This window comes from Symphodus melops (genome assembly GCF_947650265.1).
Source record: "Symphodus melops genome assembly, chromosome: 11".
Classification (NCBI taxonomy): Eukaryota; Metazoa; Chordata; class Actinopteri; order Labriformes; family Labridae; genus Symphodus; species Symphodus melops.
In genome coordinates this window covers 14,270,057-14,289,066 of record NC_136701.1, presented here as the reverse complement: position 1 = coordinate 14,289,066, position 19,010 = coordinate 14,270,057, and the positions used below count along the sequence as shown (strand labels likewise).

General features: G+C 38.3%; 3 protein-coding genes across 3 annotated transcripts; all 3 read right to left on the bottom strand.

The window, feature by feature from the left end:
• Positions 1-1,196: 1,196 nt before the first annotated feature.
• fam89b (family with sequence similarity 89 member B) lies at positions 1,197-4,503 on the bottom strand. Its single transcript, XM_079356381.1, has 2 exons — positions 3,241-4,503; positions 1,197-2,349 (listed from the first exon to the last, which is right to left on the bottom strand). The coding sequence occupies exons 1-2, from the start codon at positions 3,493-3,495 to the stop codon at positions 2,089-2,091; spliced, it is 516 nt and encodes a 171-aa protein (XP_079212507.1). The 5' UTR covers positions 3,496-4,503; the 3' UTR covers positions 1,197-2,088.
• Positions 4,504-4,633: 130 nt separating this feature from the next.
• Positions 4,634-6,770, bottom strand: znrd2 (zinc ribbon domain containing 2). The gene is made up of 4 exons (XM_079356380.1): positions 6,667-6,770; positions 6,060-6,211; positions 5,658-5,742; positions 4,634-5,464 (listed from the first exon to the last, which is right to left on the bottom strand). The coding sequence occupies exons 1-4, from the start codon at positions 6,680-6,682 to the stop codon at positions 5,028-5,030; spliced, it is 690 nt and encodes a 229-aa protein (XP_079212506.1). The 5' UTR covers positions 6,683-6,770; the 3' UTR covers positions 4,634-5,027.
• A 1,325-nt stretch (positions 6,771-8,095) lies between these two features.
• arr3a (arrestin 3a, retinal (X-arrestin)) lies at positions 8,096-15,084 on the bottom strand. Its single transcript, XM_079356092.1, has 18 exons — positions 15,061-15,084; positions 13,026-13,056; positions 12,133-12,163; positions 11,954-12,014; positions 11,821-11,865; positions 11,213-11,403; positions 10,868-10,927; positions 10,658-10,734; positions 10,387-10,522; positions 10,133-10,217; positions 9,951-10,023; positions 9,705-9,842; positions 9,405-9,488; positions 9,288-9,311; positions 9,138-9,186; positions 8,980-9,000; positions 8,801-8,831; positions 8,096-8,620 (listed from the first exon to the last, which is right to left on the bottom strand). Exons 2-16 carry the CDS (start codon positions 13,031-13,033, stop codon positions 8,995-8,997), a joined length of 1,068 nt encoding a protein of 355 aa, XP_079212218.1. The 5' UTR covers positions 13,034-13,056; positions 15,061-15,084; the 3' UTR covers positions 8,096-8,620; positions 8,801-8,831; positions 8,980-8,994.
• Positions 15,085-19,010: the final 3,926 nt, after the last annotated feature.

Sequence of the window (19,010 nt, the reverse complement as noted above, 5' to 3'; positions counted from 1 at the left end):
AACTGAGTTCATAATTATGACGTCATGAGATCCAGCTGTGTCATCGAGCCACTCAACTAAAAAAAGGGTGTTATATCCAGTAAACTGCAGAGGAATAGTTTCCATGGAGAGTGCCAACCAAGTCATGTCAGTGTCTGTGTGTATGTGTGTTCAAGCTAGGTCAAGGCATAGGGATTTTCCTCAGTGAGAGCAGGAGTGTATTTTTAGTTGGGGGAACAAGGATGGATGGATGGACAGAGGCAGCTGGTAGAGAGGAGTGTGGGGCAGCAGGGGGGGAGGCAACTCTGCTATGACTCAGTGGTATAATATTACATTGTGTGTCCAGTATTCGGATGTCCATTATTACTTACTCAACTCTATATTCTGTATACTCTAAATGGATTGTTGATGAGTTGAGTTATCCACTGAATCCCTGTATCTTTTCATGTTTTGTAAGATTTAGTGGGAAAGTAACTTGATCAGTTGAGTGGATGCTTAAGGGACTGGGGTAAAAAGTTCATCTCTATCATAGTCTGAGTAGGAATACAGAATCTGTTGGAAGTTGACACTGTTTTTGGAAGCGCCATTCTGGTTTCCAAAGTCTGAGTAGTATTATCCACCTCCTTTTAAACATGTAGTCATGTGCAGGACAAGTCAGTGTGGAGAGGAAACGAGGCAAAATACAAAGGCTGTAATGTAATAAAAGGAACCTAGTGGCAATCATCTGTCAACGACTTAGTGGTACTTAATTTGAATAAACAGATATCTACATTTAAGCTCCGCTGGTAGTCTGCTTTGATAAGAGTCACTCAACTGTAGTTCCATTCGCATTTTTTTAAGTCACTTGTTGGGCTAAAGAGTGAAAACAGAAAATAAATGAATGGCTGAAAATCTTTCATTGCTAATTGCTGGTAACACAGCAAGCTTCAAAAAGTTGGCTATCAGTCATTACTGTATGGCCTTCAGACAACAAATGATTGGTTACAACATTGGTAATAAGTAAATATATAAGTGGATCATTGTTGTTTTTCTGTATTCCTGACACTATGCAACCTCACAGCTCTACTTGATGACATCAACAGTGCTTACCTCCAGTCTAACCTCTATTTATTTTAATCATCACTCACTGTAGTGCACAATTACCCTACCTGAAGTAACAGTGTGGTGTCATGATAACAGCAATAGTCAAAAGATGACAACAAAGAAAAGCAAAGAGAGGCGAGAAGATAAGAAATGTATAAAACTGTTAATCACTTATAAATACACATTTATAAAAACATAATTAAATGCAGAGCTCACAAACACGTGCAGTTATCTCTCTGCCAGAGAGATTCTAACAATAACCCCAACATGTGTTCATTATAAATAGAGAACAGCATGAGACTGTCCACACACATGTCACCCTACTTCCTCCATAGCAAATGGTTTTCCCCACTGGAATGCTTCAAACACAACCACAGAGGAGCAGGCGGTGAAGGAGTGAGCCCTCCAATGGAAACAGTGTGCCCCCTGTTGGTCATGCTCTGCAGTAGAATCCTTCTGCTGTCTTTAATTGAAGTACACAAATATATACTAGTACAAGTTTGTTTGTGGTAGTGGGTGGTTTTGTTCTAATACTAAGAACTGGCTTTTTTAAAAACCATCTCTGCTGCACAGAGAAAGAACAACTTCAGATGGTTGCTATTGATTTTCTGTACTTTGACATGCCACAATTAACACTATATGAAGGTAGAGTTTAACTACTTACACCCCCTACTAACCATTACATATCTTTAGTGTGTAAAATACAACAATAGAACAACACGAAGAGCCAGTGGAGCAAAGACTTGAAAATAAAAATGGATATTAATGAAAAGGCCACATATAAAATCATGTAAGCTTCTTCAAATGTCAAGTATATGACTTTTATAAACCAGGCACTGATTTCGCATTTAAGTGTTAAAAACTGAATATAACCAGTAAGAAGTTGTGCTAAAAGAATAAATACTTAGGAGAGAAAAATGGAATATAAACTGGAGCACATTGGCACGAACATGTAAAGAAAGAGACATCCGATTTTGGAAAATATAATCACGTCGTTGCAGAATGCTGCATATGACTGTATCTTTATCAGGGGATATGAAAGGAGTCCTTGATCCACTGGTCCCTGGAGTTGCTGATGGCTTGAGGCGCAGACAAGGATGAGGAAGATGGTGGCTGTAAAAGACCTCCTCTATTTTCCTCATCCTCCTCCTCCTCCTCTTCAGAGTCCCCATTATAAGCACTTAAAGAGGCTTCTGACAGAAGCGAGGAGCCCCTGTAGTCCTGGATTGCCTCTTGGAGAGACCACAGCTGGCACAGCAGAGACATGTCGAGCTGGCGCAGACCCACCTGTAGCATACAAGCATACTCCTCAGTACTATAAGCAACAAGTATTAGTACTCAATTTCTTTTGCCAAGAAAAATATTCTTGCATATATTAACAACTTTACATAGACACAAAAGTCCCAGTGCTAAAATACATTATATCAGGATTCATAAGAAGACTCTTTCTTGCTAAATTACTGCGTTGGACTATTATAAATGAATGACAAAAACTAAAGTAACATCTCATATCATAGCTGAGCTTTAAGAGAACCTTAAGTTAATTATTTATTCAAATTTTGTCCTATAATTATGGTTTAAGAAATAGGTTTGTGGAAGCAGAAACGTGCTTTGCATACTTTCTTTGTAGGCCTATAGCTTTGCTATTTGGACGATAGACACACCACTGGACACAAGCACCATCACCATCAGGCTTGTCCAGATGGGTGGCTTGAGGTGGCATGTGGCCTCCCTTGAAATCTGATTGGCACAACCTGCATACCATCTCAAAATTCAAATCTAAGATTGGCTGTTTGCGTGATCAGGAGCGGGAGCCAGTTAAAATAAAATATTCTGGATGTTTGCAAGGAGTTTCTAGTTTTATCTCATTCAGTCATAAACCAATACTTCACATTCTTTGCTTTTTCCATTAAAATTCCAAGCAAAAACTCAAGCACATGCCTGTCTAACTTGCCAATTAAGCAATTTCAAGTATTTGCATGCAATTTTAGATGTTCTTTCAATTGTGACTTTGCACATTTTTGACTCTAAATAATAAATTGAAGAAGACTCATCTGTATGCCAAATGTGTTACTTAGAAGTAGCCTACATAATGGGGACGATTTTTTTTTTCTTTTATGGTGGGCATCAACAAACTTCATGCCACCTCAGTGTATGTCTGGACACGCCTCTGCTCACCATCTCTTTCCGCAGTAAAGCCAAGGCAGCGTCCAGTCCGCCGGGCTTGCTGTTGACGTGTGGCGCGTCCACGCCTCCCCTGCTGATGTCGGCCTGGATGCGCGCTCTCTTGCTGTGGACCTTCTCGATGTCCCGCCACGACCCGCCGCTGGAGTTCAGGATGCCGCTCAGGCCTTTGGGTAGCGGCGGCAGACCCTCCATTGAGGACTGGACGCCAACCACCGCGTCTGCCGCGCTGCATTGACTCCCGTTCATCACGAAACAGGGGTCAGCTGACTCAGCACATGAATCCAATAATCACTCTTAAAAAGAAATGCGCGTATTACTTCAGTGTACTTATTTCTTCTCCCACGACAGCAGAGCAGGGCGGTAAAAAAGCAGGCAAAGACGAGTTAACGCAATTGCTTTCTGGATGAGAGCAGGTTACAGTAGAAGCAGTGAACTTCAAGTTCATGTCAGGCTTCCGGGCTTTGTTTTGTTTCCTCTCCTTTGTGTGTGTGAGAGAGAGTGAACCCCGCCGTCTGCACCCGGCTCCTCCCGACACGGACCGCGCCACGCCCCGCGTATGTGGAAAGGGACTGGTAGTGATTTGATTGATCTGACTGAATTAATACCGAGCCCCGTTTAGAGCAAACACAGGTTCACACACTGATTGTTTCAGGTTTGACTGCTCAATGTACCACCTCACAGATGCAGGAAATACATGCTTCAACGATTTGATTCGGTGTTATAAATGGAACTTTCCAGTATGTATGTAGAGTACACATTTTAGACAGAAGTGCACGCTACATTTTTATTAGTCCTTTAAGATATCCCTATTAATGTAGTTTTTCTCGTTAAGTTGTGTTATTTGGCGCCCTCTAGTGGAAAGAAAAATACTGCATAGGTCCAGTACAGGCTTTTATTTACCCTGGGTATAACACTAGCTTTATATATAGTATGAAGTGCAGGTTATTTGCTTTGGTATAATGAATAAAAAGCCTTACGAGTCTGATGCCAGAATCTGCCACTGCATCACACGTCTATTATAACCGTTAAGAATCTTAGTAATAATGAAACCTCAGAGCTGCCAGCGATTCATGACAGTTTCCCCAACAGTGAAAACAACACGAGTGTCAGATTTAACCAATGACTTATCTAAACCGCAGTGTTGTCTTTTGTTGTATATTGGCCCAACACACTTGTGACACACAATTGCACAAGTATGTGGGCAATTGGCACCAAGGAGGTTTTTATTTATCTTATGATTTCAAAAGGTCATATCATGCTTCAGGTTCAACGGAAGAACCGATCAGAAAAATATGTTGAGACGTCAATTTGGTGGCCATTTAGAATTAAGAAAAGACAATCAATGATAAAATCATAATAATTCAGCTGTCTGTTAAAGTGGAACGTCGTCTTATTTTAGACTGTTTATTGACCAGTTGATTATAAATCAATATGGGTGATACTTTGCATTTAAAATGTCCTGGTCTTATACCACAATTTATGAATGGACAAAAACAGTCAAACGTTGAAACATTGGTAGGTACCTAAAACATACAAAACCATGTAACATACTATTTCTGCCAGCCATATAGGACTGTTAACTGAAGAGCAACGGAGCAAGTGTGACTTTTTAAATCCTACTTCAAGTGCAATTGTTGACCAATTTAGAATTCAGCTCTATGCAAAGATTCAGTCAAAGAGAATGCTGTGAAGCAGCAAACCAGAGTCAGTGCTCGAGGAAAGAGACAAGCAGGAACACCGTTCCTTTTAATCCATGGTTATGACCTTTCCCAAGATGGCTACTGGCTGAGCTCCTTGAGGCTGCGCAGTGAGCTGGCACAGCTAGCGATGAGGCTGCAGAGCTGGATGCTCGCCTCCAGTGAGGCTGAACTCTGTAACTGGTTAGTGGCCCAGCGAAGTTTGGTTAGAACAGCTTCCTCTGCTTCTTGTAGCACAGGTTGGATGACAGCACTCTGCGGAACAACTGGAGGGCGAGCAGGTGGAAGGGATGGCGTGGCGGCGGGAGGCGAAGGAAGAGGGACAGCAGCTGGAGGCAGGATAGCTCTTCCTCCTGCAGCAGCCCCCTCACAGTGCTCTGGTCTTGGTACTGACACACTTGCCTGACTGCTGCTGCTGCTGGGGCCTCCATTGACAACAGGAGCCTGGGACGGTGTGGGGGACTGGGCCGCTAGTTGTCTTTCTCTCACTTGAGATAACGCTGCTTGTGCATTCAGAGCTGAGAGGAGCAGAGGAAAAAGGAACATAGGAGACATGGGAGTAAGCACAAAAGACAAGTAACTTTAAGAAATAAGGGCAGTAATAAAAACAGATCTGAGGGATAAAACAGGAAAGGATGCAACAGAAGACAAACAATGATTCCTCCTTTCTCATTAATGGAGCCTTTTTATGAGTGTGTGACTTGTGTTTACCAGGGTTGTCCTTGTCAACATCTGAGTCAAGTTCCTGACATGAGACACAGTAGATTTTCTGCTGTTTGTCCTGAAGAAGAATTGTCTGCAATGAAAACACCTGAGTTTAGCACACGAGATCGATAGATTGCAGGACACAAGACATGAGTTACAATAAACAGTAAACGATAAACAACAGCTGTCCCCCCTACCTTAACCCGAAACAACATTTCGGAGGCCCCTTATATGACTAACAGTAAACAAATGAAACCTGTGCAATTAAAAATAGACTCAATTATATAAAGAAATGTACATAACCTGAAAAAATATGTGCTATTTAATTAATCTATCCTCTTTTGTTCCTATATTAAGTTGCTTCCAGCTTCACATAAACAAAGCTCAAGCTCAACAGCCCTCACTCACCCCACACACTTCACAGCAGTCTCCCAGCATCTTGTATCCTTTGAGCAAGTAGCCTCCCATCAGCTTACTGATTTTGTCCTGACGCTCTCTGCGAGCCTGGATCACCTTCATCTCCGCCTCTGTTGGAGGCTCCCACTCATAGTCCTCATCATCTGGGGTCAGTGACAAAAAGGCTTATTTAATAATGCTGTATATGAAGCACACATACATGAGACAAACTAACAGCCTGTTGATTTGACGTTTCTTGTCCACAGACCGAGGCTACGTCGTGTGTCAAAGGCGGCTCTTTGTAAACAGTATGCCGATTGAAAATCAAGAGTTGATAATACAAAATGTCAGTTCCTTAAGGGCAAAGTGTAAACCCGTTTGGTTCACGTATAGTTGTTTCTGCGCGTGCACTGCTCGCTAAGCTAGCAAATCCACCGGGCTAACGTCAGCTAACCATATTCATATAAAATGTGGAAACGTAACATCGCAGTGGGAACTAAACAATATATGAGAACGACTTTCTGTTTGTTTTAAAAAATAGTTCTTGGTCCAACGTAAAGGTCTACCGTAAAAAAAAATGTCACAATTAGCTTGCTAATAAACTTAGAAGTTGACAAACCTCTGTTCAGAGCCATGTTGCTTCAGTGCTGAACGTAGTGCGTGATGACGTAATGAATCGTCAAATACCGTCATTTTTTCTTCTTCTGTGAAGTTTCATGGTAGTTGACGTCCCCATAGTTGTAATACTGCCTCTCTTATTTATATGTCGGTACTCTCTCTCTCTCTTTGATAGATAGATAGATAGATAGATAGATAGATAGATAGATAGATAGATAGATAGATAGATAGATAGATAGATAGATAGATAGATAGATAGATAGATAGATAGATAGATAGATAGATAGATAGATAGATAGATAAAGACATATAAGAAAGACAGATCTGTTTTATAAGACAGAGCTTGGATGTCATAAAGCAGAAGTTTCTTCCTCAATGAAGAGAAGTGAAATTTTGCTCACGTCAATTTAATCTGTGTACATAGTTGAGTTATTAATTTACATTTTAATCTAGATGAATTCTTCTCAGTAGGCTATTTGAATTTCCTTGAATTTTACTTGAATTTCCCTCGGGATCAATAAAGTATCTATCTATCTATCTATCTATCTATCTATCTATCTATCTATCTATCTATCTATCTATCTATCTATCTATCTATCTATCTATCTATCTATCTATCTATCTATCTATCTATCTATCTATCTATCTATCTATCTATCTATCTATCTATTTGTTTCATGCATTTGCAAAGTGTCCTTGCTAATACGAAAGGGGCACCATATTGTGTTTGTTATGATGATTTATTTTATCTACATTTATCTTCCTCTCTTAAGAATCGCACACACACACTTGTGTGCACTTGTCATTTTATAGCCATATAATGAAGGAACTGATTGCTACAGAGAGAATCTATGTAGACGAACTGCTCGCTGTTCTTCTGGTGAGTTTATTAAAATAAAATAAAAACTTTGATTACAGTTTACAGCAGGGGGCAGAAGGTTTTACAAGTGAACAAGAAACATTAAGGAAAGGTTCCTGGCAACATTTTAACTCAATGTTGCCGTTTTGTCACTCTCCTCTCCTTAGGGCTACAGGGCAGAAATGGAGGATCCATCCATGTCTAATCTACTTCCTCCAGCTTTGCTCAGCCAGAAGGACGTTTTGTTTGGCAACATGCCGGAGATTTACCAGTTCCACAGCAGGCATGAAACACACACACACACACACACACACACACATACACACACACACACACACACACACACACACACACACACTTACTTCTAATAACATGCTTAGAGGTAGTGGTTGTCAATAGGCAAGGCAGGCAACTACTTGGGCCCCCAAGGACTGACTGACGTTGCACTACAGCAGTGGCAAATTTTGTAATGAAGTACCTGAATGTTGCTCTACAAAACACAGCAATGTGTAGCACAAGCTGAAACCTAAACTGGTGAATGGTCTCCCCCCCAAAAAAACCCCATACCATGTTTTTTTTAATTTTTTTTATTGTATTTTGACTACATCTGACTTCACGTCAAAAACACAATTTGGTACAATTCACACACAAAAAAAAAAACAAAAACAAAAAAAACCAAACAATTAAAGGTTTGAAAAGTGTATCACTGTAATCCAAAGCACAGTGGTTTTTAGGGTCTTCAACTGATTTCCTATCTCCCCCCTCACACATACACTGCAGTTAAGTGAAAAAGACTTTTATTTGTGTGGTTCTAAAGAAGTCTTTTGTTTCTAAATGTTGGAAACTATTTTACAAATAAAATGCTCTCTCTATAACAACAATTAAAAACATAAAAACATAATTTGTTATGGGTTTGATGTAATAACGTGATTACATTTTGTGTCTTTGTAAGGTGTTTTGACGTCAGTTGTTTGCTTATGGTTATAGGATTTCAAAACATTGGCCACATCCACCTTCTTCGTCTCGGTGTCTTTTATTCGTCTCGCCTTGCAGTCAATCTGTGATTTCTTTTAAACCTCCAGGTATACCATTCTCTCTGAAAAGAAGTCAGCACAAAGTGAAGTTTACAACACCAACAGCATAGTGGTAAAATAAACACAATTATCACATGAAATAGTTTTAGCATCTTCATTCTCTTATTTGAATGCCGTTTGAGTTTCAATGAAACTGTGCTTTACAAGATTAATTTACACAGTTTGCACAAATTAAACCTCACCTTGACTGTCAGGGAGTTTTCTTTCATGACACTGTGGGGAAAAAAGTAGCTGAGATTTATCTATCAGTAACAAATACTTAAATACAGAAAAATGTACTTTATAATTTGCAATATTTCTAGGTTTTTGCAAAACACAGCAATGCAGCAAAAACACAAAATAATAGCAACTGGGTACTTACACTGGTGTATCTTCTTTACTCAGCTGAATTTGAGAGGTAGATTGATTTGAATGTAAGATAATTAAAAAATAAAAAAATTAGAACATGAATATAAGAAGCGAGTTGAACTGGTGTCATTGTAATGTTTTTGAACAGGTTTGTGAAAAGCAAAACATACCTTCTGGTTTGGGGTGCATGAGACTCAATGGCAGCTCAACTGTGACGTCACTAAAGAAAACAAAACCAACCAATCAAAATAATACAGATGATGAGTGATAATTCTTGCTTTGGGCTTTTCAGCTGTGAAATGATTGGAAAGAACGACTCACCTGGAAGTGAGGCCACCCAGCAAGCTACAAGAGCAATGAGGACAAGAGTGTTTTCATGTTTAGGCTTTCATTTTCAGTTCATGATCTCAAAGCTTTTGAACAGGAACAGTCACTTACCCTCCTCCGGCCACCATGAGGTTAATTTTAATCTTGTAGGAAACCAGGATTCCCATCACATCTTTTTCTATCCCCATTCGGAGCCTATAGAGAGGATTTACAAGCATTAAGGGGATAGAAGGTTTGATTTAGCTGACGTTTATTTATAACTTATAAAACATATGACGTGAGAAAGCAAAAGTTAATGTCAAATTACAAACAATGACTATGCAATAAAAACAAATCTTTTTCAAGTTTCACTTTTGATTTATTGGCCCAACTTTTAATCCATAATCAAAAGTTTACGTATGTAAAACTTACATGGTGGTGGACGCCAAGTTGGTGTCCTCATCCTTCAGTCGTCCATCCAGAGCCAGCCCCCGTTTCTCCTTGTTGTCAGTGAGTAAGGGGGTGATGGACAGAGTGTTCTCATAGGAGCCATTAGACTCCACTGTTTCTCTGTGGAGAATTAAACAATACATGCATCCCACAATGTGTCTTCGTTATGTTTCTGTGATGATTTTTCTTTTTTTGTCATTCGGTGCTTTTAAATTTCGGTCTACCTACCCAAACTCTTGGCAAAAAACTTGCTTGGTGTATTTGTCTGCTGAGTAGAGGACAATGTCTGTGGTTTGTTCCACTGTGAGATAAGGAGGACAGATGAAGAAAGACAAAGAGATAAATGTTTGTTTCCAGTGCCAGATTAATTAAACTCTTACAAAAACACATGTATCATTAAAGGTAAATACCGGTGATTCTGAATTTCTTGACTGTTTTGTTGCTCTCATTGTTGATTTTGATTTTAATTGGGATTGATTCACCATGGAAGTAGAGCTGTAGTTAGAGCAGGAAAAAGACAGTTAATGGTGAGAAATGGTGGAGTTGAAAAACAGTTTGCATTCAAGCTCGCCGTGTCAACATTAATGATTGCAGAGAAATGTAACACATTTTTGTAAAATACTGTCTTCGAGGTATTTTGAAAACAAAAGTTCTGCCACCGTACATCTTTATCCATTGAGGCTTCTACATGAACAGGCTTGTCGGACATCATGAAACTTTTGCAGAGATCTGCCTTTGGGCCAGAGCCGATCTGGGAGGGGGCATACTGGACCTTACGAATGACGAGGCGAGCAGTGTCTCTATCAGGCAGAAGAATCAGAAACAGAAAAATTAAATGTTTGTTGAGCACAGCTGCATACTCATTCTGTCTGAGGCAAGGGGGACTTTTCTGCATTTACTTTTCCCCGACAGTTCAAAGATGAGAGTCTACTCACTTCTTTTCAATCTTCTCATCAACGTTGCACTTTTCCTTGGCAAGGAAGGTTTTAACTTCAAAGTCCACACCACAAGCCTTTAAATAAATTAATAAAGATGTCAATCGCTACAATGATAAACAGGTAGCATACAGTATTTAACACGTTTGCTTGTGGGATAAAGAGAGATATTTTCGCATGTCAGGGTCTGTTGTTAGGGTTAGCTTTTACCTTTCCCTTGTCATCTGGTCCAGGTTGCAGAGAGACGGAGCATGGCAAGTTGGTGGGGATCTAGACAGACGAAGAACATTCATAGCTTAGCCAAAGGGTTATTTTGAGCTTTTCATACCTGTTTTTGTTGGTTTAAAAACATTCAAATTACTAAACAGGAATCAGTTATAGAGCCAAGACCATAACAGCTTTTGTTTAGTATCACAAAGTTCTTCAAAAGGGGTTCCAAATAAAACTCCATTGATAAATTAATTAATTTGTTTATTTTAAGTAAAGCCAAATAGGTAGGTTGGACAAGCTGAGGTCTTAAACTCATCATATTTTCATCTGGACATGTTGTCATACCTCAAAAGAGAAAGCATGTGCATTGTCTCCAGCCTTTTTTAGCAGGGTTTCGTGCATGGCGGTAAGCGCAGGTTTGTGGCACTCAGGGTAGATCTGGACGTGTTGGATCCAGATATCCTTCCTGAAGCACAGGCCCATCACATCCAGGTCATCACTACCATAACGGAAGGCACATGCCAACTGCACGAAGACTGTCGACACACATCAGCAGAGCGGATATTTCAATATTCATTTTAAATGACAGGTTTTACTTTGAAATATGGAATTGAGATAAATGGAGAACTTTTTAAGATGCAATCTTTTGAGTCATAGAAGTTGTTGGTTTTTGTTATCATTTTGTTATTAGAGGACAGGGGTTAAAATGAGGTGTTTTATATTTCCCCCCTCCCACGAAAAACAAGCCTAGTTTCAAAGTAAAGGCTATTTGATTTATTTTGATTATAAGCTAGTATAGACGGGGTATATTTGGATGGGTGAGGACATAGGACGGGCAATGAAGTTTATCAATACAATAAAAGAACAGCTCTCTAGCAGGATTTGGTTTGACCTGTTCCTATTAAAGAGCTACAGAAGCTATGCATTTGGTCAGTAGTAGTAGTATCACTTGCCTTTCCTGTCTCCAAAATCTGTTGGGTCCAGCTTTACAACACCATCTGTGAAGAAAAACGAGCAGACAGTATTATAGCCATCATCCTGGCTGTGCTGAAGCAAACAGACCACCACACAGAAGCAGTAGCTTACCAACTTGGTCCACATTCATCACATGGTCCACGTAGTCTCTCTTCCCCAGGTAGAGGGTCAGCTGTCAGACAGAAGGAAAGAAAAAAAAGGATTTTCAGATCTTTTTGATGGTGTCTGTATGTCTCAATCGTTTTAAACATTAAACACATTTAAAAGGAAGAGCAGAAATGCAGACTAACCCCTCCGTTTCCACTGGTCTTCTTGTAAACCCTGGGAATAAAGAACAAACTACTTTTAACACCATTCATGTGCCATATATCAACATTATTTCCTAATTTTGACCACTAGATTTTTTACTTTCATGAATGAATCTTTATTTACTGTCTTCATTCAGTTTTTAACTTAATTCAAACCTCAAAATGAATCACTTTCTGAACAAAGAAAAGTAATTCATTTATTAAAAGGATGTTGAATATAGATGTGAAGCCAAAGATTGGTTTAAGTTGCTTGTGAATGTAAATAAGTCTACATCCTTTGAAAACAGTTCTAAGAGACTATCTGGACTAACCAGATAAATGAATGATTACTTTTAGGATGTAAAGGTAATGCAAGTTCATTTGCCAGCAGCAGAAGGGTAAGTAATCCCTTATTCCCTTTTATCCAGTTAGGAAAAGCTAAGAGCGGAGCAGCTTTACCTCATCGTGCCCGGATTGAGAGGCTGGCCCAGGTGAGGAAGCTACAAATGAAGCATGGCTATGTTCCCAATTAGCCCATTACTCGTGTTACTGTCTGAGAGCCCATTTGAACCAATGCATATACTAATTAATCCACTGCAAACCTCAGATTAACACTTTAAAAAACTACTTGTCACATTCACGAGTTGGCTGACCCCAGTCATAGTCTATGACTGGGTTTTAAAAGCAGGCACGAGAGTTTTAGGTCGTTTTAGTCATTTTGAGGAAACAGATTAATCTTACCAATTATGTATTTATGAAAACGCACAGACAGTGAAAGCCTAGAGAGCTTCACAATGACAACAAACAGACCTTTTTTCTCAAGGTTTAAGTTTTCAATTTTACTGTCCTGATCACTTTTCGAAGGATATGAAGAAAAAACAAAAAATAATACTTACTTTGCCATCTTTGCAGATCTTTAGGAAGATTCTATTTGAAGAAGAAGAAAAAAAGAAAAGAAAAAGTAACTTGATGTTACAAAAAGGTCACACCATCAATCAAAATGTTATTACTTGGAAATTGATCCTGTATCAACTGTCAGCTTTTAGGCTGATGTTTTGTTTTTCGCCAACATAAAGTTAATCCTTTGTGATAAGATTACACCATCAGTGTTAGGACTCCTGATCCAAATCTGTTATTTTGTGTCTGCTAACTGGCCCTCATCCAGCAGACATCAGGTTTCACACCAAACTCAAGTTCAGGTTTACTCTGCACACACACACACCATTATGTCACAGTGTAATCGCACTGCCAGAACTGTTTCTTCTGTGGACTATTTCAGGACACTTAATTGGATGAAGTCCATTCAGTAACTTGCTATTGTTTTCCTGGGCCAAATAAAACACTTAAGCCTTAACAGTATCTCTTTATAGCCCTTTAATGGGGATTAATACAAAATGATTTGGAGGGTGTATTTTAAAATTGTTGATTATCAATTTCAAATGAAGAAATAAGAGTTATAGAGTTATACACATGATTCACTATTAAACCTGTGGAACTTGTTCCATTGTGTTAAGATGTAGTTAATGTCCCATAACGTACAATGTTCCTGTCACAGCATGACACCTAATTGATCTGAGTAGGACACTACTGAGTTATATAATGAGCTTTCTTTGAACTGTCACTTTTCTTCTTGGGTTTTGTTCAAGGAAATGCTTAATAATTCCAGTGGATAGACCATTTATTCTTTGGGCTCTCCAGAGATGGCTCAGGGGTTAAACCCATGCAGGCTAAGGAGAATGGTGACTTGTGTCCTTTAGGAGGAGCTCGCCAAATTTAAAACCATCTCTGTAGATCAGGATCAAGGGATGCACTTGTATTTCTGGACCAATGAGATGTGCATAGGCACACGCTGACATAATGATTATTTAAGAGCTTAATCATTTATAGTCATGCTCACCTATGACTGCTTAGCAATTACTATGCTTCCCTTTTATCCATGGTCTTTATTCCAGAGCTATTTGTGTTGAATATATCAGTATAAATGGTGGCAGTTAATATCAATATGAGAAGAGAAAGGATACAGGATGTAACCCTATTTCACTCCAAAATGACCTGTAAAAACTGTATCTTGCGCCTGAATTCAACAAAATGTGAGCAACAGAAAAGTGTGCTTTTCAATGGTTAGCATCCTTTGTTCCCTGAAATTGTAGCTCATCAGGGTTAACATACTCTAAACCATCTCATAATAGGGAATCAGAACATCCTGTGTTGGGCATTTAAGATCCAAATTTCAGTAGCTCTGTCTTGACCCTTCATGTTGTGCTTTGCATATTTCCCAATTGTTATGCAGTGGTGTAGTAAAGGGTATACACAGGTACATGGAGTATCCCCACTTACCAGTCTGAATAGGGTATAGCCACTTCTAAATCTCCTCTGATACACACATTTAATTGATTGACCATATTCAGTACAATATTGCAAATCCTAAAATGGTAAAGGGATTACCCTACCTACTATGTCTCTGATTGACTATCATGCACACTATCTAATTATGCAAGAGGAGTCTTATGTCACTGGCAACAGAGGCCATTTATCCTCCACTGGATGAGACACAAAAAATAAATAGGGGAAAAATAAATAGTTTATCCACTTCTTCAGGCACAGCTACACTTTGCACTGCATTGTTGAAAAGTTGTTGTTCAGAGCAAACAAAGGCCGCAAGACGGCCTGGCGGAGACTGCGTCAATAATGAGATCCAGACTTCTGCTGTTTGATTTAAGCTCAAAGATGTAATATTACTTCATATTTTTAGGTTGAAGTCATTGAAATCCCTTATAAGTTGGTTTTCTTGAACCAATGTATTCCATTCAATAGTTCAATCCTGCAACCTCAGCAAGGTCAACAAATTCAGACATCATAACTGCATTTGTTTAAGCACAATCATTCCAACCACCTAAAAACCCATCCATCCATCAATGCATGAAGTCTTACCTCTGGTCAGTTGTCTGGGAGCTTGGTCAGAGCAAGTGGAGAGTATACGATGCTCAACAGATGATCTCCCTTTTTATACCCTTAGCCTCTCCCTGAGCATCATTCAGGCTAAGCTGGTTCATTGTTTCTGTCATTGCCTACTTCGTAATCCAGTTAAGCTATCAGGGGATAGCTCTTTTGGACTACAAAGGGTTTAATAATACCAGCAAGTTAAATCACAGGGACAGACATACAACCATGCACGCCGCCACTTGGCTGTAGTAGTCTGTTAATCTCTGATTCTCCACAAACTAAACAATCTCATCTTCATTAATACAAAAATCTGAATAACGGTTCCGGCCCTTTTAAGTCATGGTTATAAGAGACATTTTAGACTTTTAGTGAAAAACTTTGGATTTTCTGCCTGATACGTTTGTTAACGTGTTTAATAATAGACCTCGAGCTTCTATTCTTAACCTGATCTATCTCTGAGCTGCACCTGTTTCAAACGACCGTCCTGGGTTCTTAACTCAGAATGACAACAAATATATGCATTTAGCACAAGCATCTTATTATTATTATTATTTTTCTTATTGTTTGTGACTGGTTCTTTTGTGATTTTTATGTGTTGTTAAGAAAAGCTCATAGACCCAAAGGGGTTAAGAACCGTGCATACTTAAATTCTACCAAAAATAGATGAGAGTGCAAGGTGTTCTTGGTTTTAGAGACGACTTCCTGTAATTGGAGTTATAGTAGATTTTTCTTGAGGAACTTCCAAAGCTGTGAAATAATTTTAAAGAACATTACTCTTTTTTGTAAAATGAAATGTGAAGTTCAATTTAAAGGGTGTGTGCTATTTATAGGTCTTTGTGGAGCAGTATGGCGCTTCCCAGTATTCAAGTCCGTCTGATCTGAGCAGATTAAGGACTCCTAGTCACATTACAGCACAGATGATCGGAGCACGGACTGTAACGTCAATAGTAAGCTGTCTTATTCAAGTGTGTCTCAGTAACGTGCCAGAGATTAGGCACAAATTACTCACAGAAGGGATGCCTTTTGAACTTTGAAGCCCAAAGGAAACCTTTGAAAAGCTTGTGTCAAAAGTTCAATTCCAAAAAAACTTTTCAAAAATATTTCAAATATTATAAATCGAAGTGAAGCTGTTTTGGTTTATTATGATATAGACTGTTATGTAACTGATTCTCTCGTGCATTTAATAAATCGTGACTTTCCATAGATTATTGTAAAACTGCAGTTTAGAACTTAGAGATAAAAACCATGAAATGGTTTTGCTGTGGAATATTGTTCAATGAAAACACACAGATATTAGGTTAGACTGATGATATAGAACCAGCAGTGTGTCCTTGCTTTACTTTACCTTCAAAAATGTCAAAACTATCAAGAGAGAAATCAAAACCCCTAAAGAAAAACAAAACAAGTCCATTCAAAGAGGATAAACGAAAACTCACAGAAATTAAGAAAAAGTAGGGATGCCAAAGTAGACTCAGAAAAAGTCCTGATGAGGGGTGATGGTTCCATAAATTAAGATAGTTGAAATACAAAATATATCCCAGGTAAAAGCCCTTTCTCACTGAACTTAGGGAAAAGGAAGTTGTAGCAATTTTAACAGGGAATGCATGTTTAAAAAACAAACAGGCAGAGGTTTGGGGTTTAAGATTTATGGCAACACTTAAAGGTTTATCTTACAAACAATGACATCATGTAAAAGAAACAAAAGGCATTAGTTGTAATCAAGTCAAGCCCAGCAGGGTTACCTCGAGGACGCCCCACAAGTCAAGGGTCACTGTTCTGCAATGACTTTGGCTTGGCTGAGGAACCAGTTCAAGAGCAGGTGTAGAGTTAAACGTTAAAGCTTGATCTGCCTTATCGTCACTCAGGTTGTTTTTTGTTTTTGGCATGATTGGAAGGAAAAGTAAAGCTTAAAGTTGGGGAGATTAACCGATCCAACAGAAAAAAACATTTCCATATATAAACTTTCCAACCCTGTGATATCAGGGCAGATTAGAATAAAACACAAAAGTAAGCTCAGGTTTTAACATTTTGTCTTCACTAATCACTGTTTGGTCTGTAGACTTGTTTGTTTCCTGGAAAAAGGCTTCTTTGGCTCTGAGCCTTTGTGATCACTAACATAAACACAACGTGACTTGGAATCTCCCAAAGCAGGACCTTACTGTTGGACACATGAACAAATGACAAACTCTTATTTAATATACCACAGAAAGAAAGGGGGGTATTCAAAGATCGGAAGATGGACTTTTTGATCGTTAAAAAATCCTAATGTAAAAGCCTTTTTGCTAGATCGTGTTCATGTTTTATTAAAACGTACTTGGTTTATTACAATAAAGACTATAAGAATCCACACTTTGAACTGACTGTATTACTTTTGATTAAATTAAGATGTAAGTGCTGAAACAAAAACCTTCAGTATTCTTCTTTCTCACCACTTTTTTTTATTTTTATTTTATAACCAAACAGATAAAACACTCAACTGGTCTGCTAGTTGTGTTGCACCCAGTTTATTACACCATGACTGGTAATTTTAATTTGCAGGCCATTATAGATTATAGAATTTCTAATTAGATTATAGAATTTCCAATTGCATAATACCTCTTCTATAATGATTTAAATCAATCATCAATCTGTTAACTTTTAATCAAAGCATTTACATGAAAGAAATTAGGCAATCCTTCTTTTTAAAGCCAGTAACATAATCGATTTAGATAAATATGCTGGTTTAAATTAAAGATAAATAGAGATACAAAAGAGAGAAAAGAGGTCCAGTTAGTACCTGGTCATGTCTAACTTGGCAGTTTTCCATGTTCTTGAAGGTTTTATTTAGGACCAGCTAAGTGAAGTGGCTTAGCCTTTTTAAATACCAAACAGTGAGGCCAAACAGACTAATAACCATTTGTGTCCCACCAGGAGTGTCAGCGAAAGGGAACAAAATGTACAAAGATGGCAAAGTTAATCAGATTAGCATCTATAGGCCGTCTCTTCGAGTGAATTTGACTCCAAGAAGACATGCATTCTCCTTTTCTTAATGGACATACATCAAAATAAACATGGAGGTTGCTATAAAAGGGAAATCAAATAATGACATCAATTGTAATTGTGGAAAACTAGATTAAAAAAGTATCATAAGTAGGCTATAATTTTAAACATATGCTACAAAATGTTTTACACATACAGAGATTTAGCTGTTCTATTCCTTCGTTCTGATCTTTACAAATTCTCCCTATCTCTTTCTAAACCACTTTCAAAAATGTTTGTTTTACAGCTTGGTAAAAACGTACTCCCAGTATATTTTCAAAATATTTTTTCAGTTCAATAACAACTTTTTCTCTATTAGATTGCGAGGTCCTCATTGCTGAAACAGTTTACCTAGTCATTTTAGAAACAGCACCCGTTGAAATACATTCAGAAAACAAAATGTGCATAATATTGACGACCAGTAATATACCATCATAAACTTTATCTGCCAAAATGTTTTATGACACACTTCACATTATCTTGCTTTACTTATTGTTTCATCATATGTTTGATATTTCCTCTTTTATTTACACCTTATTAAGTATGGCTGAGGGTTATTGTATTTGCTTGGACTTATGTTATTGTTTGTCTATTTGTTACCTATTTCACAATAGGATGGCCACTTGACAAGCCCCTAATGGGTTTCTTTGGCTCCTCTTGCAAATTTCTTTCTGGAGTTATTGTTGCTGTTATGTAACTTGTAACCATTAGGCCTATGTATTTCGTCTCTCGTTATTGATCTATAATTCTTGTTCTTTATGTGCAATGAAATAAATAAATAAATTAAAGGGATAAATGTGATTGATTGATTGATTGATTGAAATGGATCTGTGGAGCAAAGATGTCATCTAAATCCATCAAGCTGGCATATGTCAGGATGGAAAAAAAAAACTTCTTGTTTGGCTAATTGATGTGTAAGC